The following is a 24,501-nucleotide window of genomic DNA, read 5'->3' on the forward strand; positions in this document are numbered from 1 at the left end:
ACCCATTTATCCATTCACCCCGAGACCGAGTATGTAATTAGTTTCAAAATTCGACCTCAATTTGAGATCTAAATTCCAAATTTGCAATCCCCCCCTCCTCCTCCCCAATTTTCCCGAAATCTCTAATTTTCTACCATGAAGGAACATAGATTAAGGCTAGAAGTTAGTGAGTAATGATGGAAATGGAAGAAAATTAGTTAAAGTACACTAACCTATGAAAGGGTGATGAAATTTATCCTCCAAATCGCCTTAGGCCGAGGTCTAATGAAAAGATGGTGAAAATGGGTTAAATCCCGATTTTTAGAAGTTTATATGACTAGGCCACCTCACCCACTCTCTCAAGAATCTCAAAGGATCCGATATACCTAAGGCTCAACTTGCCCTTCTTTCCGAACCTCATCACACCCTTCATGGGTGAAACCCAGAGCAACACCCTCTCTCCAACCATGAATGCAACATCATGAACTCTACGGTTGGCATAACTCTTCTGCCTAGACTGAGAGGTGCGAAGTTGATCATAAATAATCTTGACCTTATCCAAGGCATCCTTTACCAAATCTGTAACCAACAACCGAGCCTCCCCCAGCTCGAACCATCCAATTGGCGAACGTCACTGCCTCCTGTATAATGCCTCATAGGGAGACATCTGAATGCTCGACTGGTAGATGTTATTGTAGGCAAACTCCGCAAGCGGTAAGAACTGATCGCAAGAACCCTCAAAATCCATAACGCAAGCGCGAAGCATATCCTCTAATATCTGAATAGTGTGCTCGGACTGTCCATCTGTCTGGGGTTGAAATGTTGTACTCAACTCAACCCGTGCGCCCAACTCATGTTGTATGACCCTCTAGAAGTGCGAGGTGAATTTCGTACCTCGATCAAAAATGATAGACATGGGCACACCGTGAAGACGGACGATCTCGCGGATGTAGATCTCAGCTAACCGCTCTGAAGAATAGGTAACTGCAACTGGAATGAAATGTGCCGACTTGGTCAACCTGTCCTCAATGACCCATATCGCGTCGAACTTCTTCTGAGTCTGTGGGTGTCCAACAACAAAATCCATAGTGATACGCTCCCACTTCCACTCATGAATCTCTAACCTCTGAAACTAACCAGCATGCCTCCGATGCTCGTACTTTACTTACTAACAATTTAGACACCGAGCTACATATGCAACTGTATCCTTTTTCATTCTCCTCCACCAATAATTCTTCCGCAAGACCTGATACATCTTGGCGGCAACCGGATGAATAGAATACCGAAAACTGTGGGCCTCCTCAAGAATCAACTGATGAAACCCATCCACATTGGGCACACAAATACGACCTTGCATCCTCAAAACCCCATCGTCTCCAACAGTAACCTGCTTGGCTCCATCGTGCCGCACCGTGTCCTTAAGGATAAGCAAATGGGGATCATCATACTCACACTCCCTGATGCACTCATACAAGGAAGACCGAGTGACTGTGCAAGCTAGCACACGACTGGGCTATGAAACATCTAACCTCAAGAACTGATTGGCCAAAGACTGAACATATGCTGCAAGTGGTCTTTCACCAACTGGGATATACGCAAGGCTACCCATACTCACTGCCTTTCTACTCAAGGCATAGGCCACCACATTGGCCTTCCTGGGATAGTACAAAATAGTAATATCATAGACTTTCAACAGCTACAACCACCTCCTCTGCCTCAAGTTGAGATCCTTCTACTTGAACAAATAATGTAGACTTTCGATGATCCGTGAATACCTCGCACGACACGCCGTAAAGATAGTGCCTCCAAATCTTCAGCGCACGAACAATGGCTGCCAACTCTAAGTCATGAACAGGGTAATTCTTCTCTTGAACCTTTAACTGTCGCGATGCGTATGTAATCACCCTACCATCCTGCATCAATACTGCACTAAGCCCAATACGAGGTGCATCACAATACATCATGTAGGACCCTAACACTGGCATCGTAATCAAAGCAATCTTAAGCTTCTGAAAGCTCAGCTCACACTCATCCGACCATCTGAACGGGGCACCCTTCCGGACCAATCTAGTCAATGGGGATGCTATGGATAAAAACCTCTCCACGAATCGGCGGTAATAACCCACCAAACCTAGGAAACTCTGGATCTCTATAGTTGAAGTAGGTCTAGGCTAGTTCTGAACTGCCTCAATCTTCATAGGATCCACCTTTGTGCCCTCTACCGAAACAACATGTCCCAAAAAGGCGATTGAGTCCAACCAAAACTCACACTTTGAAAAATTGGCATATAACTGACTATCTCTCAGAGTCTAGAGTACAATTCGAAGATGATGCTCATGCTCCTCTCAACTGTGAGAGTAGATCAAGATATCATCAATGAATACAACCACAAAAGAATCCAAGTAGGGCTTGAACACCCAGTTCATCAAATTCATGAACGTTGTTGGGTCATTTGTCAACCCAAATGACATCACTAGGAACTCATAATGCCCATACCGAGTCCGAAAAGCCATCTTAGGGACATCGGATGCCCTAATCTTCAACTGATAGTAGCCAGACCTCAAATCAATCTTCGAAAATACCTTGGCACCCTGAAGCTGATCAAATAAGTCATCAATCCTCGGCAATAAATACTTGTTCCTGATAGTGACCTTGTTCAACTACCGGTAGTCTATACACATCCTCATCGATCCATCTTTCTTCTTCACGAACAACACGAGTGCACCCCAGGGCAAGACACTAGGTCTAATGAAGCCCTTATCAAGAAAATCATGCAATTGCTCATTCAATGCCTTCAATTCTGGCAAGGCCATACGGTATAACGGAAATAGAAAGGGGTTGAGTGCTCAGAGCCAAATCAATACAGAAGTCAATATCCCCGTCGGGTGGCATCCCCGGCAGATCTGCAGGAAACACCTTCGAAAACTCACGAACAACTGGTACTGAATCCATTAAAGGAAACTCCGCACTAGAATCATGGACATAGGCCAAATTGATAAGTGGGGATTTTGATTTCTTAATAGCACCTTTTAGCTTTTGTTTTAGTCCGAAAGTATTGAATTGTGTTCCCGAAATTAATGAAATTGCGCAAATTGTAGGAATGATCGAAGTTTGATCTCCCATGATGAAATCCGACTCAAAAGGAGTGTTCTGAAGCACAAAGCAATAAAGGGCGCAGAAGCAAAGATATGCGATCCGCAGAAGAAATTGCGGACCGTAGAATTCTATCTGCGGCCGCAACCCAAGAAGCAGAACCCAATAGTCTTTTCAGTCATGTGCGGACCGAACATGAATTGTGCGGCCGCATAACTGGGATTTCACTGACAAAGATTCAAAGTTCAGAAAATATGCAAGAAGACCAAGTCCTAAAGCCTTTGTGAAGTGCGGATCGCGCATGAAATGTACGGCCGTAGAAGTTGTCTTGTTGCCGTAGTTCAGAAATGTGTAGCCGCATAATCCTTCTTCCTACCAAGTGAAGAAATCTGAGGATCGCACGTAAAATTGTTCGGCCGCAGAACCTCCCAAGGGGCATTTTTATCCGCGATTTTTGGCCCTGTATAAATAGACGAGTTTTAAAAAATTAGGTCACGTTTGAACATTAAAAGCTGTTGTAGCCATTTCTTTTTACTACTTTAGGAAGTTTTACATTATTTTGGTATTTAAACATTAGATTTTATCATTCTAATCTTTCATTATGGGTTTAATTAGCTTTTTATTTTATTTTCTTCAAATCTTGTTATGAGTAGCTAGATTTTTACTCAGGTTATGACCCAACCCTAGTGTGTAAACCTTATGGGTGATTAATTTTATGCTTGTTTATGATTGGGTGTTGATTATTTAGTTTATTTCATGCTTCAATTATATAATTAATGATTGCAAATATTAATTCATGCCTATTTGACTTAGTCTCTACTTGAGAAAGAGAGACCTAGTCTAGGATAACTTGACTAACAAGAAATTGGGTTAATTGGGAGATTGATAAGACTAATTAAAGGGTTCAAACTAGAGATAGTAAGAACCCGACTTGAGCTCATATCAACTATTTTATTTGATACCCATTTGGGTTTAAGAAAGCCAAATTGGGCAAAATCACTCTCTGACCGAGAGGTATTGAGTGAATAACGCAGAGTTGAGAGCTATAATACATCCCAATCAACAAAATAAGTATTAACGTCTTTATCCCATTAGGCAAACACCCAGGTTATGGTCACATCCCTAGGTCTTTAAACTATTTGGAAAAACATCAAAAATATTCATTTCTAGTTTACTTACCTTAGCTTAAAATCATTAGAGTTATAGTAGAAGTAGATATCAAAACTCTGTTATGGAAGTACAATTTAGGTAGTCCATTCATTTGCTTCAAATATATACTCTTGACACCCCTTATAACTCCCGGTGGATTCGACCCCGACTCATAGTTGGGTAATAACAAAAATAATGAAGTATCCGAGTCAATGGTCACCGGGTGAAGCACTATTTGGGAAAGGTTAGAGATAGCCATGTCGTGGCGATCATTCATTTAAATTGAGGATATTTTGCATCGTTACGCGACGTTAAATCAGGCGCTTCTTGGGAGGATACCCATGTTTCTTTTCCTTTTTCCTTTTGTAGTTAGGTGTTATTTTTATTCTAACTTGATTTGAAGTGTGCTACAGGGTTGAGTGTGACTTACAGGAATTGTGGACCAAATATTTGGCTAAGTGCTCTAAGAATTGCGGACCGTAGTTGATTTGTGCGGACCGCACAATTATGGTTGTTGTAGCAAAAGTGCAATGCGGCCGCACAATTATCTTGCGGACCGCACAAATGAAAGGTTGAAAATACTCACTCTCTGAATTTTAGCCTGTCAGAGAAAAGGGCGGTGTACGACCGCACAAGAAATATGCGCCCGCACGTGAAAATCTGCGACCGCATACAAAATTGTGCGGACCGCAGATGAGATGCTGAGATGGATTCACCAGGTAACAGAGTGCAGTCCGCACATGAAAATGTACGGCCGCACTCGCTCTTCTTTCCCTTAACCAACCAACTGGTATAAACAGAGGAATAGGGCCATTTGTACATCTTTCACTCTCTCACAAAAAAATAGTACCCTCTTGAAATTTCTTGGTGATTTCATCTACCCACACACATAACATCTTTGATCAGTCACTCATTATACTCATTCATCTGGTATGCTTCAATTTTTTCTTAATCGTTTTCTTTTAATTTGTAGATTTTTAGTTCTTGTTAGGCCATATGTCATTAGAATTCAATTGTGTATCCACGTGGGGGTAAATCTGTAATGGGTTAACTAATGCATGCTCTATGGGGACAGGGTTAACATATTTTCATGCGTCTATGATGTTTCCATGTCAAATTGTGCACGAAATCAAAAAACCTAGATAGAAAAAACTGAACTGTTCGTAATTTTTGAATTCTACGACAGCACCTGAATTTGTGCGGTCCGCAAATTTTGATATTAGGGCAACATAGTGAAAGAAGGGATCTACAGCCGCAAGATAAAATGTGCGGACTACAGATTTCCTATCGCGTCCGTAGAACAGACCTTTTACTGTCATCAGAGAATCCCTACCTTGAGACCCCAATGTGCGGCCGCAAGTTTAATTGTGTGGATTGCAAAACTCATGTTGCGGCCGCACATCAGCAAATTCTCTGTCATCAGAGAGTTGGCATTTTTTTGGTCTCAGAAGTGCCGCTGCAAGTGAAATTGTACGGACCGTACTTCACTATTTCGGCCACGAAATAAAATTATGCGGTCCACAAGTCCTCATCTGTGGCCGCAAGATAAATTATGCGAGCCGCAGTTCTTGTTCCCTACAAGCATGCTTTGATTGAACACCCTCACTATGCACTCTGGTTATCCTTTATTTGTACATATCTTGTATATGTCTGAACATTGAATTGCATCTAACAATCGCCTTTGTTTGATACAGACAATGGTTTAATCTAGAGGACGCGGCGACACTTAAAAAGGGAGAGATGAACCTTCTCGGGGCCGAGGCAAGAGTGACTTAGCCCTTGGCCAACCAAAGACAATAAGGAAGAAAGCAATAGCCAGTAGAGGGAGAGGTGTAGATATCTCCGAGACGAGCTCATATGTCCCGTCTAGGGAAGTACCATCAGGCAACTCAGCCTCTGTTCAGGAGCAGTCGGCCGTACAGTCGAGGCCGCCAAGGAGATACTAGCTCAGGGACGAGCCATCCTCATCTCATAGCACTTCCGAGGGATCAGAGAGTGCTAGTCAGGCTTCTGATCCATCGGCTACACCAGTCCCTGAGGCATAGGATGCTCCAGTTCATGATATCCCCGATAATGGGAGAGGGGGAGATGCTATAGCTACCGGTCTTGAAAGATCGAAGAAGAAAGAGGTTTGGGAGGACCGCTTTGTTAGCCTGTCTGCCTTCACCAGCTTCCGTGTGTGGTGGCCAGCGAGGTCGCTAACTCTTGAGCCATAGTTTTTGTTGACAGATTTGGAGAGGTACAACGCAGCAATTTTGAGACAGTTCATGGCACGCAAGGGGTGAATGTGGTTCACTTAGAGTGTAGTGGATGCCAAAGAGTACCTTGTCCGTGAATTCTACGCCAATGTGGCTCATATCAAAAGGGGGACAAAGGTGACCAAAGTACGTAACCTAAAAGTGAAGTTTGATCAGCATACGCTCAATGCGTACTTGGGATTTGAAGATGTTGAGCCGAAGGAGTATTTGGAGAAGTGTGCATTGGGGGACGAGGTCCGACCTTGGTTAGCGGAGCATCTGGCACCACCAGGGCCACCACCACCGTGGATTGCTGCTGGGGTTCCCATCCACCGTAGCACGTTGAGCTTTGAGGTAAAGGGGTGGCAGACGTTTGTATGCAGCAGGCTGGATCCATGCCAGAATGAGACTCACTTTTCGATTCCTCGAGCAGTTCTGGTTGCTTCTATTATGCCCGGGTACCTAATCAATTTGGGGAACGTGATGTCGGCCAACATCTCAGTGATCGCTCGGCAAGATGACTTGTCCTACCCGTATCCCAACACCATTATAGAATATCTCACCGATGCAAAGGTAGAGCCAAGGGATTATGATACAAAAGTGAAGTCGAAGACGCCTTTTACTTGGTACTCACTGATGGATTCGAGCAACCCGAAGAAAAAGGTTCAGCCTCCTACCACCACAGGCAAGTCTGATGATCCAGCAGTGGTAGCTCCTGAGACTGTTGTTGTTCCATCCACTTCGGTTGAGCCTTCCTCCAGTACCGCAGCTATGCCTCCACCATCATCCAAAACCCCTACTGGAGCTCCTGCCACAGCACCCACCTCAGCTTTGAAGCCAGTACCCGTGCCTACTCACCCACTATCTGCACTGTGAGTCTTCCAGACATTGGCGAGTCTCAACAACTGGATACAGATAACCACTGTAAAGCTGACTGACTTGTCCAGTACTTTTGCAGCACAGCCCACCTCATAGGCATCACAGGTTCCTTCTGACATTGAGGAGACATTGAAGAAAATTTTAGAGAATCATAAGACTATCATGGGCACCTTGGTACAGAATGGATCAGTGATTGAAGAGCTGAGAAAGAAAGTAAAGAAGATGAAGAAGTCCCAGGCCAGCAAGAAGTCAGTGAACAAGCTCCGTAGAGTGGTGACTAGGATTGCTACAGCCAGAGATCTCCCCCTTGATATGCTACTTGACCCACACTATTCTGCCCCAGATCCTTCAGCACCATCTGCACCGGTGACATCAGCTGGCCAGTCTGAAGAGTCAGACCTTGCTACCGACACTGCTGAGGCAGTGTGTCAGATGTTCGCCAACCCAACCATACCTAAAGTTGAGGATGACGAGATTCAATTGGCTAATCCTGAGGGCGATGACATTTCTGGGGACACAGAGATGTCCAAGGAGCCATAGGGAGTTTTCTTCACTCTTCCCTCTTTTACTCTTATTTTTCTAAGCATTGGGGACAATGCTTACTTTTATTCGGGGGGAGGGGGGTGAAGTTTATTTGACACATTTGGTACTTTGATACATTTGGCCTGTAATAATTTGATGATATTCTCTCTTTTCTTATTTGTATGTATATATCTTCTCTCTCTCTTACTATGTAGATTCATTCTATCTTTAGTAGTTTTGCTCATTAGTTTTTTTTTTAATCTTTGTTTTTGCTTATTAACTTCTTTTTATGTTTTAGTAGCGTATTAGCTCTTGTTTTGTTTAGTATCTTTTTTTTATGTTTTAGTATATAATAAGCCTTTGGTTTTTTTAATGCCACGATTTTTTCCAAAGGTAGTTGTTGTGTGAACCGGGTGACTTGTCCCAACGATGGATGGCGTGACAACCTTCTTAAGGGAATGAGTCTGTTTTTGTGTTTAGGTAATAATAGTAGTAGTAATGAATAAAAAGACCTAATTAAATCATGCTCGAAGATTTAACCATGCTTCAATTGGCACCAACACACTTAACTACGTGCTTATGGTTAGAGACAAGGTTTTTCAAAGAAATAGCTCTAGTAATGACTTTGTGACTCTTGTGTTGACTCTGGCAATCATCAAGTGGTTTAGTTGGACCATAGTGATCTTTAAACTTGAATGTGGTCGTTGTGGACCCTCAACTCTGTCCTCTTTTACAATCTGGTTGTGTGAGGGGTGAGATGAATTGTTTCTAGTCTAAGTATCCATGCGAAGGGTCTAGAACTTGCCCCGAATGTATGTCAAGGCGAAATCCTAAGTTTTTCTTGGTTTGAGAAGTAATTGTAGGCTCTCCTTGGCCCGTTTGAGTTTTCTATTGCCAACTAATGTCATTGTCCCTAGTCAACTCCTTTGAGCCTTTAGCCTTTCTCATTTGATAACCATGTTACAAACCTTTACCCATTTTGTCGTGACCCTCTCTTGGCACCCGATCTTTCCTTAATACTCTTGAGAAACAAATGGCTTAAAATGTAAGTTTGGGGGAGATATGAGGAACTTGAAGAAATGATCTCTACGAGAATAGAAGGCAAGAAAATAAAAGAACAAAAAAAAAAGAACAATACAAAAAGTGAATAAGTGGAAGGGTTGAATGGATTCAAAAAAAGAGAGGTAATGATCCCAAACATGGAAAAATCAAAAAGGGAGAAAAAGAATGAAATGATCAAGAAAGAGTGATACGAAGTCTCTCTAGTCCCCAATAAAAAGAAAGTGCCTCTAAGAATTGGCAAAGTGTGAGCCAAAAAATGAAAGATGGAGTGCTTAAGGAAAGGTGTAACCACTTACCCATACGGTATCCTACCCTAACCCAAAAACCTTCATTATATACCGAAAGAAGTCCTACTTGATTTCAAACCAAGTGAGCTTACATTAGTGGCAATCTACATGAGGGGCAAGCCTATGGTACTTGACGCCGTACTTGTGACATTCTCTTGAGAGAGATGAGTGAACCTTTCATAAATATTTGGATTGAGTGCTAAATTTCTTAAGTGAGCCTGGCAAATGGAAAGTAGATAAGGAAGAGTTTGGAGTCCACCATGGCCTACATGATAGAGCAAGAGTCCTTGATGAGTAAAGTTTATTCTTGAAGCTCAAATGTCACAGTAGAACTATATGTGCATCAATGCTTAACTTGTCGCCTGGTTGATAATGCATGAGTAGTGTGGGTAATTGTTGGTCCCTGAAGCCTTTGTGAAGTGCGGACTGCACAAGAAATGTGCGGCCGCAGTCCAGAAATGTACAACCGCAGAATCCTCCTTCCTGCCAACTGAAGAAATCTGCAGACCGCACATGAAATTGTGCGGCCGCAGAACCCCTCGAGGGGCATTTTTGTCCATAGTTTTTGGCCTTGTATAAATAGACGAGTTTCACAAAATTAGGTCAAGTTTGACCATTAAAAGTTGTTGTAGCCAATTTCTTTTTACTACTTTAAGAAGTTTTACATTATTTTGGAGTTTAAACATTAGATTTCATCATTCTAATCTTTCGTTATGGGTTTAATTAGCTTTTCTTCTTTATTTTATTCAAATCCCATTATGAGTAGCTAGATTTTTACCAGGGTTGTGACCCAACCCTAGTGTGTAAACCTTATGGGTGATTAATTTTATACTTGTTTATGATTGGGTGTTGATTATTTAGCTTAGTTCATGCTTCAATTTTAGAATTAATGATTACAAACATTGATTCATGCTTATTTTACTTAGTCTTTACTTGAGAAAGAGAAACCTAGTCTAGGATAATTTGGCTAACAAGAAATTGGGTTAATTGAGAGATTGATTAGCCTAATTAAAGGGTTCAAACTAGAGATAGTAAGAACCCAACTTGAGCTCATAACAACTATTTTATTTAATACCCATTTGGGCTTGAGAAAATCAAATTGGGCAAAATCACTCTCTGACCGAGAGATATTGAGTGGGTATCTAGAGTTGTGAGCTATAATACACCTTAATCAACAAAACAACTATAAATGTCTTTATCCATTAGGTAAACACCCAGGTAATGGTCACAGCCTTAGGCCTTTAAACTATTTGGAAGAACATAAGAAACATTCATCTCTAGTTTATTTACCTTAGCTTGCAATCATTAGAGTTATAGTAGAAGTAGAAATCAAAAATCTGTTGTGGAAGTGCAATTTAGGTAGTCCATTCACTTGCTTCAAATATATACTCTTGACACCCCTTATAACTCCCAGTGGATTTGACCCCGACTCATAGCTGGGTAATCATTATTGCATACGACCGTATCATATCTCTTATTGAGGTGTGTTGTGGACGTCATTATAAATAAGCTAGACATCCCTTCTCGACCATACATCGAGCCTTCACATAAGAAATAACTATGCTGGTAAAGTGGCCAGGACTCCCTCTCCAGTCAAATCGAGGCAACCCCGGCATGACTAAGGTCACCGTCTTGGCATGATAGTCCAATATAGCATGATAAGGTGACAGACAATCCATACCCAAGATAACATCAAAATCTACCATATCAAGAAGTAGAAGATCTATGCTAGTCTCAAGACTCCCAACAGTAATCACACACGAGCGATAAACACGATCTACAATAATAGAATCTCCCACAGGCGTGGACACATACATAAGAGCACTCAAAGAATCACGAGGTACAACCAGATATGAAGCAAAATAGGATGAAACGTAGGAGTAAGTAGATCCCAGATCAAATTGAACTGAGGCATCTCTATGGAAAACTAGAACAATACATGTGATAACGACATCAGATGATTCGGCCTCAGACCTAGTTGGGAAAGAATAACATCGAGGCTGGGGCCTACCATTCTAAACTATATCTCTGGGACGGCCTCTAGTTGGCTGGCCTCTACCTCTAACGGCCTAACCTCCACCTCTAACGGCCTAACCTCTACCTCTAACGGCCTGACCTCTACCTCTTGCTGGTTGGGCGGGCAGTGGAGCAACCAGTGCTGGAACCATGGCACGAGAACTCTGTTGTGGCATGCTATCCAATAATCTTGGACAGAACCTCCTAATATGACCAATACCACCACACTCAAAACACCCATCATATTGTTGTGGCTGCTGAAGCTGAAGCTAACCCGAATGGGCCAAATAACCACGATGGTAGCTCTGAATCGGAGGTGCATTTATAGGAGCTGATGGTACACTATAGGCTAATTGTCTAGAATGAGGCACATATAGGCCACGTCTCCCTGAATCATTGTGAGATGCCTGAAGCGCTGAATGAAATGCCCTGGGAGGATGGCCTCTACCAAAAGTACACCTGCCTCCAGTTGAGGCACCACTGAAACTACCGAAATGACGAGGCCTCTTATCTGACACCGACCCTCTCTCCTAAGCACGAACCAACTCGATCCGTCTAGCAATATCTACAGCCGTCTGGAAGGAAATATCACTCCCTGTCTTTTTGGCCATCTGAAGCCTGATAGTGTAAGTGGGCCCATCAATAGATCTCCTCAATTTCTCCCTCTCAGTAGGAAGCAAGATAGTGGCATGGAGAGCTAGGTCCACAAATCGAGTCGCGTACTGGGTAACCGTTATACTACCATGTTGGAGACACTCAAACTGCCTGCGGCACTCCTCCCTCAGGGTGACAGGAATGAACTTATCTAGAAATAGTTGTGAGAACTGATCCCAGGTAAGTACAGACGACCCAGCTGGTCTAGTCAACATATAATCTCTCCACCACCACTTAGCAGAACCAGTCATCTGAAACACTGCAAAATCAACCCCATTGGTCTCAACTATGCCCATGTTCCTGAGCACCTCGTGGTAATGGTCTAGAAAATCCTGTGGGGCCTCAGAAGATGCACCACTGAAATGAACAGGAAAAAGTTTGGTGAACTTATCCAACCTCAACATAGCCTCAGAAGACAAAGCGGGCCTATCACCGGCCTGTGCTGTAACAACCGGCTAAACTAGCCCAACTGGTGGGGCTGCTGGAGTCTGATACTGGGGAGCCACCTGCTCTGGGGTGTGAGTAGCGGGATTCTGTGCTCCTCCCCTAGCCCTAGAGACGGCTGGTGCCACCGAGAATGTATCGGTCTAGGCCACACTCTCCATAAGGCCCACCAAACAGACTAGAGCATCCTGAAACACTGAAGTGGCTATGAATGCCTCCAGGACCTCAGCTGGTCCGACAGATACAGTCTGAGCTGAAACCTCCTCCTCAAAATCCACCTGAGGCTCCACTCCGAGTGCTGCTGCTCGAGCTCTAGGATGAGCTCTGTCTCTTCCTCTAGTCGTAGCTGCCATAGGGGTTCCGGCTCCTGTCCGGCGGTAGATGCAGTGCGTGTTCTCTCCATCTATGAGAGAACAAGGATAGAAAGGTTCAATCATGAATGATAGAATAAAATCGCACGACAGAGTTAGAAAGAAGTGACATTTTTCCTAAACTCTATAGTCTATGGGAGATAAGTACATACGTCTCTGTACCGATCCTCCAGACTCTACTAAGCTTGCTAGTGACTCGTGAGACCTAGGCAACCTAGTGCTCTGATACCAACTTGTCACGACCCGAAATCCCTACCCTCAGGACCATGATGGCGCCTAACATTTCACTTGCTAGGCAAGCCAACGTTAGAATACATTTTAGCCATTCTTAAAAAAACATATTAACTGATACTAAATAATGCTGAAATAACTGAAATAAAACTGAAATAAGGTACGAAAAGTCATAACAACCGCAATATCTAGATACAACCTCAGATCTGGTGTCACAAGTGCATAAGCGACTAGAATAATACAGATAATGGTCTGAATGAAAGTAAAATTGTCTGAAAAGAAATAAATAGATAGGATAAAGTAGATGGGGACTTCAGGGCTGCGAACGTTGAGCACATGTACCTCAAGTCTCTGTCAGATGTCCGATCCGAGCAATCTACTGACCGCCATTGAGACCAACTCCAAAGTCTGCACAAGAAGTTCAGAGTGTAGTATGAGTACAACCGACCCCATGTACTTTGTAAGTGCCGAGCCTAACCCCTCGAAGAAGTAGTGACGAGGCTAAGGCGGGTCACTTACAATAATCCGTACGCAGTATAATAATAATGACATGAAAGAAAATACATGAAAATAAGGCAGTTAACTCATGAAAATAAACTCAATCCTCGAAAACCACTAAAACTAGAAATACCAATCCTCAGAATCTCGTACGAAAATACTGAAGCCAACAGAATACAACAAGTAATACAAAACACACAAATCGTTGCGGCGCGCAACCCGATCCCACCGTAGAAACACGATCCTCCCTTATTTCACCATATTAATAACAATAATAACAAGTAAAATTCGTTTCGGAGCATAACCCGATCCAACCATATATTCAGAATCAATATCATAATCCTCCCTTGTTTCACTATATCAATCCTTTCTTATTTTACATGTTACGGTGTGCAACCCGATCCCAACATATCAATATCGATCCTCCCTTATTCCATCTGTTGCAGCGTGCAACCCGATCCATAAACACAAATCAATAAATGAATCAATTCAACAACTCGAATCACAAGAATCTCTACGATTAACGAATATGAAAGCAGAACCATAAAGGAAATCTCGTACCAAATCAAAAATTGCTATAATTAATACTAAGCAGCAAGACAAATCAAATAAATGACAGCAAAAGGGTATAAGTAAGTCAATTAAGGCAAGTATCATTTAATCATGAAAGCATGGGAGAAACTAACATTTTAATACGAGAATAATAAATGACAAGTAGCAAATTACGGCATAGGAAGCAATTAAAGCATGTAACAGTTAAGACATGGAATAAAATAATTAATGAAATATGAAAAAGCATGGAAACACGTATTTTGACGGCGTATATACACTCGTCACCTAGTATATATGCCGCTACACATGAATTCCACATAGCACATAGCTCAAGGGTTCCTAATTCCGTCAAATCAAGGTTAGACCCAATACTTACTTCGCTCTGCAAGCAAATCAAAGCTCTACCAGGGCCTTTCCTCTTAAATCCGCCTCCAAACCAATCAGATCTAACCAAAATCGATTCAATAACATCAAATAATGGTAGGAAAATCAGTTACAATACATAAAGTTAAGATCTTTATACTTTTTCAAAAAGTCAACAAAAGTCAACCTTGGGCTCGCTTGGTCAAAACACGAGATTCGAACCAAAACTCATTTACCCATTCACCTTCGAGCCTGAGTATGTAATTAGTTTCGAAATCCGACCTCAATTTGAGGTCTAAATCCAAATTTTGCAAAAACCTCCAATTCTTTCCAAATCCCTAATTTTTTACTATGAAGGAACATAGATTAAGGCTAGAAATTAGTGGATGGTGATGGAAATGGAAGAAAATAAGTTAAAGTACACTAACCTATGAAAGGGTGATGAAATTTCTCCTCCAAATCGCGTTTAGGCCGAGCTCTAATGAAAAGATGGTGAAAATGGGTAAAATCCCGATTTTTAGAAGTTTATATGACTGGGCGTAAGGTATTTATCGCGTTTGCGTGACACCTGACGCGTTCGCAAAGGAAACTGCCTAGTTGGCTTACGCGATCGCGAAACACTCTACGCATTCGTGTAGGCTTAGCCCACCTCGCCTTTGCGTTCGCGAGCTGGGGCTCGCATTCGCGTAAAGTAAGTTCCATTCCCAGCCCCCGCCTCTCTAACACTACGCATTCGCGATGGAGTGGCCGCGTTCGCGAAGGGCAGACCCCCCACTGCTCCGCGTTCGCGATTAAAACCTCACGTTCGGGATGAGTAAATCCACCCCAGTCCCCAAACTACTCTTCACGATCGCGGGAGTATCTTCACGATCGCGTAGAAGGACACACCAGCTGACAGCAGAAGCCAAAACCAGAAATTCTAAGTTCAAATCATCCGTAATCTATCTGAAACTCACCCGAGCCCCTCGGGCTCCAAACCAAATATGCACACAAGTGTAAAAGATCATACGAACTCGCTCGCGCAATCAAAACACCAAAATAACACCTAAAACTACGAAACAGATACCAAAACGAATGAAATTTTCAATGAAACTTAAGAACGTAAAATTCTCAACCGGACGTCTGAATCATGTCAAATCAACTCCGTTTTGCACCAAATTTTGTAGACAAGACATAAATACTGAAAGGAACCTATACCAAGTTCTGGTACCAAAATTCGAACCTGGTAGCAATAAAGTCAAACTACGGTCAAACTTATGAATTCTTTAAACCTTTCAACTTCTAGTTTTCAACAAATTATGATAAATCAAGTTAGGGACTTCCGAATTCGATTCCAGACATATGCTCGAGTCCCAAATCACGACACGGACCTACCGGGACCGTCAAAATACTGATCCGGGTCCGTTTACACAAAACGTTGACCGTAGTCAACTCAAATGAGTTTTAAGGCGCGCTTTCACATTTTCATTAATTTTCTACGCAAATCGAAAAAATCTAAACGGAGCTATTTGAGGTCTCGAAACACAGAAATATAAGGTAAAACTATAAATGACATATCGGATCATCATAAAATTTTGTCCATATTTAAGAAATTTGTGCAAAAACTGCCTTGGGACATAACTTTAGTACACAAGTTATGCTGGGTGGGGTGGGGCATAACTTTGATACAAATTAGTCACAAATTCTGCCGGCTGAATATATTTGTAATTTAAGAATTTCTCTTAAAATGCTAATCATGTACTGAGACATTTTTGTTTGAAATGCAATTAAATTTAAGACAAATCAAGAAATAACTTGAGTCTTATAGAAACGAGTGATTACATAGTACAATTACAATTACATAGCACGACTGAAGACCGAGCATATATACGTGAAGACACAAACACCGTCTATCTAATTTCCTATTAACAGTTCCAAGAAAAATCACCCTCATACTATTCTCAGTAATAATATGCAATAATCGGACTCTTATTTTCAGTGATAAGCTAAGTGTCCGCAAACTTTTGATTTGGCATCGATGAAGATGATTTTTAAGGAATCAAGGGTGAGTTGGTGAAGTTTGACGGTCAACCAAAGCTAATTAAGGAATCTTACACACTATTTGCACAAAAAATGCTAAGGCAAGGATATAGGACTTTAATTTGGGCACACCTAAAGTGCGCACCTAACTTTGGGTACACCTCAGGGGCAAAGTTAGAGAGGCGGAAAAGGGTTCGTACAAACTTCCTTTACCGTAAAACTATATGTATATAGTAAGTGGAAGGTCAATTTTTTAATGTATATAGTAGATTATTTTTTTAAGAGGGGAAATTCGCCGCCGTTACAATCTCTGCCACAATCTCTGCCTTTCGAATGAGCACTCTGTGATGAGCATTTTGTGCGCACTGGATAAACCCCCTATACAGCTTGCAAATCACACCGGGAATGTAAACCGTATATATAGTAGATGTTAAACCTACGTAAATTTTGCCTCGCTATTGCATGAGGTGAGCGTCTCTCATACTTGTCTCAGCGTGTTTCAGAGTGCATCATCCATACTAAGTATTAGGCTACTAGTGATACGTACATTCATAGTTTAAAAAGTTAGTCCTCTCAATTGTATATCATTATTGTCAAAAAGTAAATAAAATAAACAAGAAAAAATTGCATGTCACGTAAAAGTGGACGACACTAAAAACTGTTCAAGATTCATAGCTCCAACTTTTTATAGAGTACCAGGTCTCCTATGTACTAAATGCTTGTCTCTTTCAAATGAAATTTCCGTAGAACACTGGATATATCAATGTTGTAGCACTCTACTTTTAGGTGAAATCCTAATTCCAAATTTTTTAATTGAAACAGAAAGAATCCTTTTACCCTCCCCCAAAGGAAAAAGAGAAAGAGAGAAAGGAGAAAAGAAGGAAAAAAAACAGTGAACATGTTAAACTCTATATAAGAAATATATTCCACGAGTAAAGAGAGCAGATCGTCTCATCAAGTCCAAATATTTTGACACCCTTCTTCAGCTGACTCTTGATATAATTAACGAGTCATTTCCTATTTAAGCATCAGCTTGCTGGGTTATAGATAAATTATTTATATATACTAAGTGAATTTTTAACAAAAACAAAGAGTAGCCGTCACAAGCGACAAAGATTGTTTTAACCAATTTAGATCATATATCTCATTGAATTGCCTGATTATATAATTAAAATAGGAATAAGAAGGTTCAATTAGCAACAGTTACAAGGATGTTCAAATTTGAGTTTATGAAACTACGTTTCAAATTATGATATTTTGATCACTGAACCTTTTTTTATTTCAAAATATCAAGAAGTAGAAAGAATTTACTCTTGATACATTAAACTAAAATATTTTTTCATTTAAAAGTTCTAAAAATTATGAGGTTAAGGTAAAGACAAACAGAAATTTTTTTATTGTGAAAAATGAATTGTAAAACATATAGAATCTAAGAGAAAGCTATCCTAACAATATGAACTGAATATTTCTACTAGATTATAGCTGGCATGAAGTACTTGGAAATTATGAATAAGCTTAATTTGTCAAGCTAATATCACTTTCAATAATACAATTAGGAGTGAGCTGGTGGATAATATGCTTTTCAGGATAAATAGCGTAATTTTTGGAATAATTAATTAAGAGTTTAAAATGCTTAATCTGAGCAAGTACTCCTTCATTTGGAAATACTTGCGAAGAGAAGTCAGTGATACTAATAGTACAATTTCAGATGTGGAAGAAAGATATAGAAGTTAATCAGTAGATTACTTTATTTAACAAAGTGATAATAACTCATTTGCACTGAAATAGATAATTAATAGAAGTGGGCACTTTGCACACTACTGTTAAGTGTTAACTATTTTTTCTTGTCGAACAAGCATGCATTAATTTGATTAAGCCTTCCTAACAAATTGATTCCTAGTTCGTTTGTGAATTATTTAATATAGATATTTGAAAGTGATGGATTAAGATAATCTAAACAAATTAGATAGCGCGTAAACCATAAAACGAGAACTTACTTATTCGCATATCGGAAGTGGAAGGAACCACAATTGGAGTTACCGGTCGATGGCAATTGTCACGTTGTGACGGAGGAACCTCCTATATACAGCCTAAACTAGGTTGGATTGAGAGAGAGAAAGAGCATAGAAAATACTATAGAGAGTATTTTTAATCATACATTGTAATAAGTGTACTTATATATAAAATATTAGGGTTAACCAATAGCTCTAATGAGCCATAAAACACCCCTTATAGGTGGACTCAAATTTCCTACCGAAAGAAACTACATGTGTACTCATCAAAGGATAATTTCCATAAAGCATCTATATTAAGTGCATTAATCTGAATTAAAAAGTGAGAAGAAAAAGAGTTAATCCATAAGAAAATGGAACACAATATTTAGGGATTTTGGCCATACTAAAGTTTATAAAGACTTGTTTAATCATTAATATTTGCAAATACTAAATTTTACTATTAGAAATAATGATTCACTCACGAACCTTCAACTTTAATTTTTCCTAAGTGAAAGTCATGATATCTGTGTTCTGACTCTGAAATAGTATAAATTTTCACCTTTGACTTCAGTACTTCTTTTTTTCAACTTCAACCACATATTATATTATTCAAATGCCTAGTTGGACGTTTCAAATTCAAATAATCTTTGTTTGATACTCCCATTATACCATACAAATTCTGAGTAAGACAGTATATATTTCACTTTAACTAATTAAGGTAGTGTTTACACACTAAAGAAAATTACAAGGAGAGAGTTAAATAATTCGGTTGCATATATCAATTAATGCAAGTTGAGTCCATATCGAATTTCCCTCTTTTTGATGAAAGTTTAATTGGCACTATATATAGTTGAAAATATACAATAGGATTTTCTCATGAGAGAGAAGTCAAGCAATAAAACTATAATATGTACGATCATTAGCTAATTACTTCACTCAATGTAAAAGCTGGACTTGTTTTAATAAAATGAGATCATAGTTTGGACGACCTTGATGCATTCGGCTGTCCAAAAAAAAAAGGTTATCCACACTTGATGTTTATTCTAAGAGAATATAAAGTAGTTAGCTATGGTTAAATTGATTAAGAGTGTATATAAGGGACAAATATTGTATAGTATACTCTATACATGTTAAGTAAAAAGGACATATGTCATGCAGTAAGCGGTAAAATTTGACTGATTAGCTGAAATTCTACGAGTGGAGCCTGGAAAGGGTAGTATATATGCAGACTTTATCCCTACCAGCTTAATAGGGGTGTTCAAACCGAACCGAAAAATCGCACCAAACCAAAAAATCAAACCAAACCGATTAAGAAACCCGACTAGGTTTAGTTTGACTTGGTTTGGTATTGAGTAAAAAATCCAGAACCAAACCTATATATAAATATATAATTTATATTTTTTTTTAAGACCTTATATTGAATTTTCTTTAAAAATTATAGAAATATTTGGGATCCTCTCATGTGTTAACCTTGAAAGCGTACATTAACGAAAAATTATTATTAGACGACTAAGAAAATGACTATCGTGTGTTACTAAAAAAGTTCTCCCATTAGAATATTTTAATAGATCATATGTTTGTCAATATTTTCAATATTTACTAAACATATATTCACTTATCATATACACCGAACCAATCCTGTCTATGTACATTTTATAACTTATAAAGATAGAGAGGTTATTTTCGATAAATTAAAAAAAAATTAGAGCACCCAAAAATTACGAAGTAACGGGAAAAGAAGAGACAACGTACGTAAAAGTAAAGGAAAGAGACAAAAAAAAGAATATCACTAATCACTGAGCATTATTAGCAGTGCTGGTGAATGGGGATGATGTTAGTGACATATTTAGAAATATTATACTAATTAGAATTACAGCTGTAACACTTGGCAACTGTCAATTTATATGAGAAAATTCCTATGTGTGTTCTGGCATGGGGCGCTTAATTTCTTCAAGTTTACTTGCACATATATATATCTGCATATTATTTATATGAAGAAAATCTTAGGAGTCAAACAAATTATGATAATATCCCTGCGATATATATCATGTATCCACTTTAGGTCATAATATATATAGTCAAACATTTGAAGCTCTGGGAATTTACTAGCAGTATTTCATGTTTTTCTTTCAAATTCTCTCTTTTTGCTATAGTTATTTCTAGCTAGTTTCTCCCTTTACTTACCCATATATATATATATATATATATATATATATATATATATATATATATATGAAATTTCAGTTTATTTTATTGTAAGTGATACCACCAAAGGAGTGTGATTGAATGAACGAAATATCTCTACTTTAATAAGAAATTATGGATTTTTGGATAGGGAAATTCTCAATAGGAAGCATCTTTCCCTTTAGTGAATCCTACACCATAATGTGAATGGTGATTACCCAAAACCAGTAAATTTTAAATATCAAAAATAAAATAGCTTAATTAAAAAGTCATTATTTTTTTTTTTTTTTTGAAGTCATATCATGGTGGGAGGGGAGGTGGGGTCTTGTCATTTTTATATTTATATATAATACATACAAGTTATAAACAGTGTAATTAGACGATCTAACACATTTTTTCGCACTAGCTACCCCTAGTCACTAATTAAGGCTAAATTAAAGTGCTGATTTTGCTAATATTCTTGATAATGATTGCTTTAATGATGCTAGCTAGCACAATTATTAAATTCTAAGTACTGGGAACAGAGTTTAAGAAAAAATAAAAACTTTTAGAATTTGTGGTCCTAAACAATTCAAAAAGGGGCCTAGAGTATTTGTGTGGTTATAAAAGCTTCTCATTAAGAATAGAATTGTAAGTTTAAACAAAATTATTTCTAAATTTAAAAATTGATCATTCTTTTAGGAATAAACAAAAAAGGAAATAGGTTCATGGAAAATTAAAAAACAAAATTATAGAAAAAGCTATACATAATGCTAATAGTACAATTAAAGGAAGTAAACAAGAAGGAAGAAAAAGAGAAGCTAAAATACTTTCCTAGGACCCATTCATTGTCTCCTTGGTACCCCATGATATGATTTCCATCTTTCTCATCTGCAATTCTATTCTAGTACTCTAACTCTTTCTTCTCCCTCCATATTATTTTCCCTTATCTGAGGATAAACAATTCAATCAAATTTCTGCCTGAAATGATAACTTGCTCTCTGATTCTTTATCAAGCATATTGATTCGAAAAAAAAATTGATAACCTAGGTTTTACAAACTACAACATGCAAGCTATGATGTCAAATGATCATAGAAAAGTTGAAGAAGGAGAAGGAGAAGGATCATCAGCTACTGTAACCCTAGCACCATCTGATAACCATCTTCAGCTACCACCACCGCCCCAACTGAGCAGGTATGAGTCTCAAAAACGCCGTGATTGGAATACTTTTGGACAGTACTTAAAAAACCTAAGGCCACCAATTCCTTTATCCCAGTGCAACTATAACCATGTACTAGAATTTCTCCGATACCTAGATCAATTCGGGAAAACTAAGGTGCATTTACATGGTTGCCCTTTTTTCGGGCAACCAGAGCCACCAGCGCCTTGTGCTTGTCCTCTCAGACAAGCATGGGGTAGCCTAGATGCACTCATTGGTAGGCTTAGAGCTGCCTATGAAGAAAATGGTGGTTTGCCAGAGAATAATCCTTTTGCAAGTGGTTCTATACGTATTTATCTTCGCGAGGTAAGGGATTTTCAAGCTAAAGCAAGAGGAATTTCATATAAGAAGAAGAAGAAGAAAAGGAAGTTGCAAATTAATGCAAGTACTAATGCTGAGGCAACTGCAACATTTCAGCTGCAATTTTCTTGAATTGTTTTGGCAGCTTTTGAAGGAACGAGCAAAAGGTAATTAAAATATGTTACTCTATGTTTTTTTCAATAAGAGGATATTGCTTTGTTCTTCTACAAATATGTGTCTTCAGTTTTTTTATACCATGAAGGATAACTTCATGATGTGAACATGTAAATTATATATAGTTCCACTCAAATTTTGAATTAAAAGAATTTCTCTATGTTACATGGAATGGATCTGTGTTATTCCGCGTCATTGTATGAGGAAATCCCTAGAAACATGAACAATATTCATTTAATGAGCTAGCTTCGGGCTTAGGGTGGTAGATTTAGACTAGAAGCAACGAGTTTGACGGAATTCACTAGCTACATCTAGCTTTGATTTTAAAATAAATTTTGTGCGGAAAAAATTGATACACATATAAAGAGCAGAATTGATGAATGGAATGAATCATCGAACTTGAGATCCCTCGTCTTCTTATAAGGCCTGCGCAATCCTCCTTCCTTCGAGCTAACTTTTAGAATGTGAGTTAGACTCGAGGCATATATTTAATATGATATAAGAGCCAGTCTCATGGTCGATGTGAGCCCCTAGAAGGAGGGTGGTGGGGGGATGCGCCCGGACTAATTGAAAGGCGGTGAAAATACCCCGGTTATTAATCACACTCCACACCGGGCGATAGAACCTCAGATAAAGAATGTTCGGATCTGTGCGTGGGGGGGGGGGGGGGTGATCATGAATGGAAGGAATCTCATATAGGACCGAGAAGAGATCTTTAGTCTTATAAGGCTTGGACAATCTTCCTCTCTTCGAGCTAGCTTTTGCCGAGTGAGTTAGGCCCAAGGCATATATTTAATAAGAATCTACAAACTCTGCCTTCTGGATTAGTCAATGGGCTGTTCAGTATATAGGTGAATCCTTAGCTACAATTTAAAACCCTATATTTCTTCCGAGTTCTGAGAGAAAATTGGATATCTACTATGGTTTATGAAAATTCTTTCTTTCTTCTCTCTCTAGACCCTCAGCAATAGTGCAATACTCACAGGAATATCAGTTTTTGTTTTCGCCTTGTAGGGGTCATGTAGCTAAGATTTGAATGTAATCTTTGGTTGCTTTTGTCTAATCTTGTCTCTTTTGGGATTCTGCACGATCTTGTGCCTGCCATGGATGCCCATTAAGTATAATTAATTGAGGTAATTAATAGTGGTGGCAAAATGAATTAAAAAAACAGTTATACCATCCATATTATCTACTTAAAAATTTTGATAATTAACTTTTTAAAAATGAGTAAAATATGGATAAGAACTATATTATCTACTTAAAAAAAGGATGATCACTGGGTTCAATTTTATATTTGCAAAGACTCAAATTGAGGATTACTCAAGTTGGGGAGACTAGTAATTCCTCTAAAAGTGATCATATTCAAGAAGCCATGGATAATATGGATATCTATATTACCCCAGTTAACCAATTTTCTATTCATATTAAATACGAATCGAGTTGAATAATTTATTTATTTTGCATTATCCGCTTTCGATATGCCCTGCCCCGCTCGTTTGCCACCCCTAGTGATTAATGGTTTGATAATATTTATATGGCATAATATAAGTACCAAAAAATCTATGTATAAGGGGTTTGTCTTTTGGCGAATGTGTACATGGTATGTTTCTCTGTGTGTGATAAATTCTTTGGAGATTTTCAATAACAAGAAAGAGACATTCTACTGCTTCCTTGCGCTAATTATATCTTTCAGTTTGTTTAGGGCCATACTAAATTTTTGTTTGTTTCCTACTAGGTAGTTCCATAATTGAACCATTTTTTAAACTCTTTCTACAGCAGCTTCCTGCTTTGTTCCCTCAGTGATTCGGATCTGCAACCTCATAGAGGGTATTTAACGAAGAGGCGGAGCAGGATTTAAAGTTTATGACTTAGGATATATATTCTAGTTCTTTTAATTATTGGGCTCTAAATTAATAATTTTTACGTATTTATTATATATTTTAAGGCAAATATATAATTTGGACCAAAATTACTAAATTCGGCCAAATCTATAATCGACAATCTAGCTCCCCTACTTACCACATGAGTAACCATCTCTTGTCAAATTGAGACATTTAATCCTTTGTTCCCGAAGAGTTTCTATTCTACTAGTTTTTTTCTCTATTTTTCTCCTAGCTGCTTGTTCCTACAACAATCCATTCTTCTTTATTTATGGATCATTGTCAGCATAGTTTTTTGCCCTTTTTATGCAAAGGTGAGATCCTCAAATTAAATCAATTGCTCTTCGTCCTCGATTCCTTGTTCAATAGTTTCACAATATTGTTTCCTTACTCTTTTGGGGCTCGGCTTAATTT

The 24,501-nt window shown here is 39.0% G+C and overlaps 1 protein-coding gene across 2 annotated transcripts; it reads left to right on the plus strand.

Annotated features, from left to right (window-relative positions):
• The first annotated feature begins 21,320 nt into the window (after nt 1-21,320).
• Nucleotides 21,321-24,252, plus strand: LOC107760918 (protein LIGHT-DEPENDENT SHORT HYPOCOTYLS 10-like). Of its 2 annotated transcripts, none has more exons than XM_016579053.2 (2): nt 21,321-22,200; nt 23,984-24,252. In XM_016579053.2, the coding sequence occupies exon 1, from the start codon at nt 21,581-21,583 to the stop codon at nt 22,163-22,165; it is 585 nt and encodes a 194-aa protein (XP_016434539.1). In that variant the 5' UTR covers nt 21,321-21,580; the 3' UTR covers nt 22,166-22,200; nt 23,984-24,252. The 2 variants fall into 2 exon arrangements, with proteins under 2 accessions (XP_016434539.1, XP_075098629.1); XM_075242528.1 differs by having other exon boundaries at nt 23,987-24,252.
• The last annotated feature ends 249 nt before the right edge of the window (nt 24,253-24,501 follow it).

The sequence above is a fragment of the Nicotiana tabacum genome, chromosome 21 (assembly GCF_000715075.1).
Source record: "Nicotiana tabacum cultivar K326 chromosome 21, ASM71507v2, whole genome shotgun sequence".
Lineage (NCBI taxonomy): Eukaryota > Viridiplantae > Streptophyta > Magnoliopsida > Solanales > Solanaceae > Nicotiana > Nicotiana tabacum.